The following is a 7585-nucleotide window of genomic DNA, read 5'->3' on the forward strand; positions in this document are numbered from 1 at the left end:
AGCTTCCCAGGGAGGGGGGTCCCGCAGCACGCAGGGATGCTCCCCGCCACGGTAAGAGCGGTCCGGCTCACAGCAGGAGACCAACTCCCGGTGCTGCTACCAGCACCCGTGCGCGGCAGCACGGGGCTCTGCACGCCGGCCGGGAAACAACAGTAGGAAGTTTTGAGCCGTAATGGATCACCAACGCGCACTGCTACACACAGACACGCTCGTGCACCTGCAGACTGCGCCCAACACCACAGAGCATCTTCCCACCGCTCCTCAGAGGGACGCTGCCACCGGGCGGGAGCCCTGCCGGGGCATGACCTGCCGCAGACAGACGTCCCGGTGCTAAACACCTCCACATGGTGGGGAGGCAGTTCGTAAGATACCGTTCTCAACAGCAATGGGAAACACAAAATCTTCCCTCTCGTTAGCGAGGATGTGCTGGGGACAGCCCCGAGCCCATCGGTGGTCACAGGAGATGGGGGCAGATGGGGACCACGGGAACATCTCGGTCTGTTCAATGTTAAGACCTGCTGTAGGGACAAGCCACGCTTCTAAACAAAATTATTTATAATTCCTGAATGTAGTCCCTCGCAAAGTGGCATAACAATGACTAAAATATTATAAGATTCATTATAGGGTTACACGAGGGAATGGTCGTGGTTATTAGTGCAAATTACTATAAAAGTAGGAAAGTGCAAAAGAGATTACAGTTTGAATTTCTCAAGGGGTATTTGGGGGGAGCAGCTCAGGGAAAAAAAAAAAGGTGCTAGAGAAAATGTTAATTAACTTTCCCTTTCAGTTTATATTCCATGCATTAAGCTTTAGGTTGTTACTAGAAATGAATTTAAAAAATAAATAAATAAAAAAATCAGTAATTCCCCCAAACTAGAAGCATCGATTAGGAGAGGCTAAACGTGGTGACTGGTATTGAACATCCTTGAGCTTGAAAATTCCTACAAGCTTATGAACTTGTGCTTTAAGTGAGGGTTAGCGGGAACATCAGTAACCTCTCCAGAAGCCTAAGCCTCCCTAAAACCCGTCTCAGCATAACCTCTGTTCTTAAATTTGAACAGGACAAATCTACATTGAGGGAAAAGCTCACCAAAACGAGGGGGTGGTTTGTTTGGGGTTTTTTTGGGGAAGGAGCATACTGTTTATAAACCTCACAAAGCCCCGTACACCCCCAGCCCCTGGCTCAGCCGCCTGTACCTCCAGCCTGCTCAAACCTACACCCCCTCAACAACCACAAAAAACAAAACCAGTGCAAAAATACTGAGCTCAGTGAAAAGCCGGGGCACACGGACCATAGTGTCTCATGCCACGAGACATGCGCGGGAGAAGATTTCGAGTGTTCCCAGGGCAGGAGCTGTGACCCGAGAGGCGCAGCGGAGCCAGAGCAGTGTCCGGCTGTGCAGAGCATCCTCCCCCCGCAGCCCTCCCCAGCTGGGTGCCAAAACCGCCTCTTCCCCAGGGCCGCGCAGCAATCCTCGGAGCCTCCAGCAGGGAAACTGAAAAAACACAGCCTGAACATCCACCACCGCGTAAGACCGACCAAGCGGACAGGAAAAAGCAAGCGGCATTTACAACTAAGAAGAAGTTACTGATGGTGGTTCCACTGGCGTCTGAAGGAAGGTTAAACAAAGAAAAAGGGAGGGCAGAGCACGGAGGGGCCGCAGCGGAACGCGGGCTGTGCCGGCGAGCCCCCTGCCCAATTCCATGGGCATGCCCCGATGCCCGCGCACTGCCCAGCCAACCCTCCCGCAGACGGCTCCTAGCCCTGCCCCGAGAGCAGGTCACCAACGGGCCTTACACCAAAAAGCACGCTTTTTTTTTTTAATTTCACAGCGCGACTTTGGTCCAGCATGGCTCCTGACCCGGGGGAGCTGCTGCACAGACACCAAACTCCTCCACCGCACAATCCAATTCACAGGGAAAGAAGCCCCAGGAACAGCTATCAGGTAGACTTCAAGGACATAGACACTTTCAAAGGATAATAAAGACAAATAGTGCACAGGACTGAATTTAAAATAGAAGAAAAATTCCTAGAGCCCATTGTGACCACTCCCCCCATGAAGAATGCCTCCATCACAGGCCAAAAAACCTAATGTGTTTTAAAAGTGGCTTAAGAGAAGTTAATGGTGTCCCTTGCTCATCTTGCATTTCGTATGGCAACTGATCAAGCTTCCCCTAATGAGTCTCACTGAATCAAGACTGCTGCCAACGAACATCCCAGGCTTTGCCATCCAGGCGGTTCCTTTACCCCGCTCGGCACTCTCCTTTGGAAACGGGAGCAGTTTCTGTTTTAAAATGACTTCCTTCAGTTATTTCAGTGTTATTTTAAAAACACCTCTCTGTGTTTCTATGTTCACAGCTGGAGCTCGGGCAGGCAGTGCTGTGGCCGTGCAGCTGCATCCCACCGCGAGGAGCGGATGCTCAGGAATAATTTGGAGTTCCTCAGCTTGCTGTACCCCAATCCGGCAGGTCACCCTGGACGACAGCTGTCACTTCACGCTTTGATACGTTCTTCTTGTTGTTAATTGTTCCAACGCACTGGTTTTAATGCATATTTTAGCACGCTACGGTTGTTCACAAACATTTGATTCTTTTTTCTCGGAACAAGAGCTAACGGGGTCTGTAAGTGTCAGGAGCTCTGCAAAGACGGACCGGACCATTCCTCCTGAGCACCTTCCCGAGTGCTAAAGCTATTCCAAGAAGTTCCTCTCACCTGCACAGTTTAAATACTTTTGAAAAAAACAGGCCTATATCAGCATACTATTTAAAATTACTTTCACTCCACTACCATTGACTTCAGACACCTTATTCTGCAAATTCAGTAAGAGTTGATTTCAATGGATAAAACACTTCCTTTTCCTACTTATAAAAAAATAATCTTTGATCGTTCCTTTTTAACATAAGGATTTTTTTCAAGTTACGTTCTACAAGAACAAATGCCGGATCTTACGTTTGCAAAGCTTTTGATACTCAAGTCAGCATCACACTTTGGATCATACAGTTGCACCAATTACCCCTCGAACAGCTCAGGAAGAGCACATCTGCTGAGCTCCCCGGTGTGGGTTATGCAGTTGAAGCAGGTAACAATTAAATCTATGAGACGACTTCGATTATATCTCAGAAAGCATAGTGGGGAAAAACCTACTTGACATCTAGTAGAAAGATTCTCCACCATTCAGCTAACAAACCATGCACGGACTTGCATCATTAACGCAAGCAGGAGGGACTAAAAGTTACGCAAACAGGTAAATTGCATTAGAGCCTATTTACGGGGCAAATAACATCCATAAAGAGTCCGTAATGTCCTAGAGTGTGTGTCAGGATGAAACATGGAGTACTGATACTACTGACCATCCCACTCTGTAAAAGTTTAACCCATTCTTCCATGTAAAAGCCCCAACTCAAGAGGTTTCATATCAAAGATTGACCTTAAACACCGTAATTAGCTAACCGCTTACTTCCACGGAGCTGCACGGGCTACAAATTTTTGCAAAGTTTCGCTACTCTGGGCTTAATTTCTGTGGATCATTTAGATTTAGAAACATTGAAAGAACCATATTATTATGAAGTGCAGAATTTTGGCTATTAAAAATATTAGAATTAGAATCAAATGCGTGGACCACAGAGTGGGGCTGAATTCACAAAATGCCAGAAGACCAGTGAATTTGAAAAAACGCCCCACCTTTTACAGCTTGCAGTATTATGGAAACACGATAAGAGATGTTAATGCCTTTCACCAACCTGGTGCTACTACAGCAATCCATATGAAACCTCCGAGCAGGCTGTATTGGCTTCGTGCAAGGACATCACCGCTTTAAATTTACATTTTAACAGGTCCCTAGACCGTGACAGACAGCAGCAAGCACTGATCCAGTCCAGAGTGCAGGTACATTCGAAACATTAATTTTAAGCGCCAAAAGCCAATAGAAAGGGCATTAATCTCCTGAAGGGACGGGCACTGCTCCAGCACGCGGCCTCAGCCGGAGCTCTGCCGCTCCTGAACGCCGGCACCGACGTGGCTGCCCGTTGCGTGGGTGTCCCCAAATCCTCCGACGCCACGAGGCGGCTGCGCGGTACGGCGCTGCAACAAGAAATGGACCTTTCTGCCAGGTTTCAACTGTTTTCCAAGAATTAATTTTGTTAAAGCTTCCTCCTAAAACATCAAAAGGCACTAAAAAAAAAAGTTACCAACGACAGATTGGCAAGATGTTTTTAAAAAACATATACTTTCTCAGTTTAGGTAGAATTTCTCCCAGTCCATCCCTACATATCTATCAGAAAAGTATTGCCTCTACTATTTCTCCTACTAACTGTTAAAAATTGTCCCTTGATCGATATGTTCCATGAGCAAATAAACAGAGTAAACCAACAGCAAATCCTAAACTATAATATTGTATATGAAATCAAGACAATAAAAATAAAAGTTAATAAAAAACTGACTAGATGCTTTTGTTCACAATATATATGCTTAGTGGACTTTTCACCTTCTTTTATCTGCTTAGGTAACGATAAATATAGTTTTTAAAAACACATCTTACTGACAGCCCCTTTTCAGATTCCTGCGCAAAAATATGTAAAAAGCTTGATTAAATTTGTTCTTTTGCTTGGTTTGAGGATAAAACGTGTGGTTTCTCTTGCAAACAGGCTTTAACCAACACCAGCTACTTCCAGTACGTTTGGAGTTTGACTAGGATAAAAAGCGCCACAGCGAAAGGTATTGATACACTGTCGTAGTGTTGTAAGCTCCTTTCTGCAATTAGCCTAGTGTCTAATTTACTTCAGCAAACCAAAGCAAGTCATTGACCTGCTGCATAAAACATGAACGACGCGTCAAAGCTGCCCTTTCTGGTGGCCAAATATGATGCTCGATGTCAGTGCTCTGGTTTGGGCACTCAAATACTGAACCGCGTTACGTGAGGTAGACCAAAAATGAAAATAATGTCACACGTGAAAAGATGAACAGAAGAATTCATTCCCCTCTCTTCCTCTGGGGAGCTCCCTCAGGCTTTGGAGTCCTCCTGCACGCAGAGCTGGGAAATGGTCTTCTTCACCCGCAGGGCGGTGAGGCGCGCGGCGCCGTTGGCGTACCAGCACTCCCGCATTATCCTGCCCATCACCCGCAGCGCCTGCAGACCACGAATTAAAAGAGCAGCTCAAGAACAAACCCCTCACCTCCCGCTCTGCGTTTTTCAAGTGCAATACCCGAAGACAAAATATAGCTCTCTGAACTGGCAATGCAACAGCAGTATCATAAATTAAGAGCTGTATTCCAGAGAGTTCAGCATTTGCTGCAAATACAGTTTTCTCTGCATCGATCTGGGCGCGAAAATAGAGCTATACAGCTGAAACTCCCTGAAATTCAGGAGAGGCTGGACATCGAGCTCCCTTCGCCCCTCTGAAAAATTCTATCTTAATTTAAATACGCTTTGTAATACACTGGAAAAAACTGCTTTTACCTCACAGCTTTGCCACTGGTTTGGAATATTTGGTCTGAGCTTCTGCTCACAAACTACCCTTCTCATATCTTCTATCGAAGGATCGGAAGGCACAACATCATAGTAAGGCAACTGGTATTCCTCAGTGATTCCTAGGAAAGATTTCTCGTGTAGGTAACACAAAATCCAAAGCAGTTGCTCCAGAATCAACTCCAATTGTTTTTACAGGCAATGAGAGAGAACAGAGGAACATTTGGGGCCACCTTGAACACACCTTGGCTCCACAACAGACTTCTACAGCCACATACTGCCAAGATAACCGGGAGAGCGGGGCAGGGACACCGACCCGTTCATTGATTTTGTTTTATCTAAGATAAAGGCGGTCTGCACTGCGAAGTGAAAAGGCCAGAAACCTCACCTCCAACGCAGCACCTTCGGGCTATCTCCCAGTACACCAGCCCCAGAGAGTATATGTCCGCACGCTTGAAGGACTCGAAGATGTTCATGTTCATCACGTCATCAAGTATCTCAGGAGCCATATACCTTTAAAGGAGACAAAGGTCACTTTGCCAGAGGGACTTTGTACAAAGACCACTGCCACACTGCTGTGTGCCGGGGCCAGGTCCCAGCTGGTCCCACCGGGAAAAAGAGAAAGGCTCCTTTGGACAGCGATTCCAAGCAAAACCAAGAGAGTTGGCCAGGGGGACGGATGCAACGCTGTGGCTGCCCACACCCACAGCCATCGCCGTGACTCCTCACGATGACCCGACTGCACCACGGGGCTGACCAACACACAGTTGCCACTGTTGGGGTGCTGGGGTGGCCAGCACTGGTGCTCGGCAGTGGCCACAAGGTGAGGGGAAGCCACGGGTGGGGAAAGGGCCGTGAGAAGCCATCCCCGTGGGGAGCCGGGCAGGCAGCGTGCCCTCACCCACCTCCTGGTGCCCACCCGGGGGTTCTGGGGAATGTCGATGGTGTTCAGCACCGAGTCGTGCTTCACCGCCAGGCCCAGGTCCGCGATGGCACAGCTCTCGTTCCTCTTCACCAGGATGTTTTTGGATTTCAGGTCGCGGTGTGCGATCGCTGGCTTGCCTGTTCGCAGAAAGAGAACGAGCCGTCAATTTTGATAACAGCAGTATGAATTTTAATATAACGAGCAAGGAAGCAAACCCAGTTGTATTCGGCTTTGTCACTAAACCCCATAAAAAACATTAAAGCCTATTTTGTACTAAGAACAGCTCTACTAAATGCCATCAAATTAAAAAAAAAAAACAACAAAAAACCTTGAGGGCACTTTCGTTCCAGTATCTGTTTTTCAGGAATAAAACACAAAACGAGAAACTGTATGTTCACCCTCCAAATTAATTTAGAAAATCCTTCATTAGCGCTCCCCTTTGGCAGAGCTGCTCCCACAGACGTCCAAATGAAGACACAGAAGTAGGGGTCGACAGTGGACGTGGGAAGATGATATTCCTGTTCTCTGTTCATATTGTATCACACAGTGTTATGCCAATACCGTTTCTCACAGTACAACGGTGTAAAATGCTTTATGACACCACGTCACCCATAAACGTCTTTGCAAACACCGCCGAAGCCCCTCCAAACACCGGACGGACGAGGGGAAGGGGAGCGCTTGCCTTGCGTGCCCACGATCTCCATGTGGAGGTGTGCCAGGCCGCTGGCCACCGACAGCGCCAGCTTCACCATGCCCTCCACCGTCACCGTCCCCCTGTTCAGGTAGTCGAACAGCGACCCTTGCTCGTGGTACTCGGAGACGAGCCACAGCTGCGTCCACGTCCCGTTATCTACCCGGAGGAAGCAAAATTATGCAGATTTATGAAAAAAATCAGCCAGGGAGGGCGTTCCCCGTTTTGGGGCCGGCTCGGGCACGCCAACGAAGACGTTTGCCGGCTGCCCCACAGGGATGGAGCTCAGGGCGGCTGTGAGGTTCACAGCGGTACTTCAGGTGGGAGCGGGGACAGCGAATGCGACTGTGGGCCGGACACCCCGCACCCCACAGGCGGCTCGTGGCGTACCCTTGTTATCTGCAGCAATGAAGCCCAGGATGTTTTCGTGCCTCAGCATAACCGTCTGGTAAATTTCCGCCTCCCGAAACCAGGACCGTTCGTCTCTGGAGGAGGAGATTTTCA

At 48.3% G+C, this 7585-nt stretch overlaps 1 protein-coding gene across 1 annotated transcript in view; it reads right to left on the reverse strand.

Annotated features, from left to right (window-relative positions):
- Positions 1–5000: 5000 nt before the first annotated feature.
- ACVR1C (activin A receptor, type IC) overlaps positions 5001–7585 on the reverse strand; it is a 17172-nt gene continuing 14587 nt past the window's right edge. Inside the window, exons 2-6 of the mRNA XM_009885459.1 lie at positions 7073–7240; positions 6371–6527; positions 5854–5978; positions 5457–5587; positions 5001–5126 (exon numbers count right to left, since the gene is read on the reverse strand). Of these exons, the coding sequence (XP_009883761.1) occupies positions 5001–5126; positions 5457–5587; positions 5854–5978; positions 6371–6527; positions 7073–7240 (707 nt within the window). The remainder of the gene's footprint in view (positions 5127–5456; positions 5588–5853; positions 5979–6370; positions 6528–7072; positions 7241–7585) is intronic.

This window comes from Charadrius vociferus, unplaced genomic scaffold, assembly GCF_000708025.1.
Source record: "Charadrius vociferus isolate BGI_N301 unplaced genomic scaffold, ASM70802v2 scaffold404, whole genome shotgun sequence".
In the NCBI taxonomy this organism is placed as follows: domain Eukaryota; kingdom Metazoa; phylum Chordata; class Aves; order Charadriiformes; family Charadriidae; genus Charadrius; species Charadrius vociferus.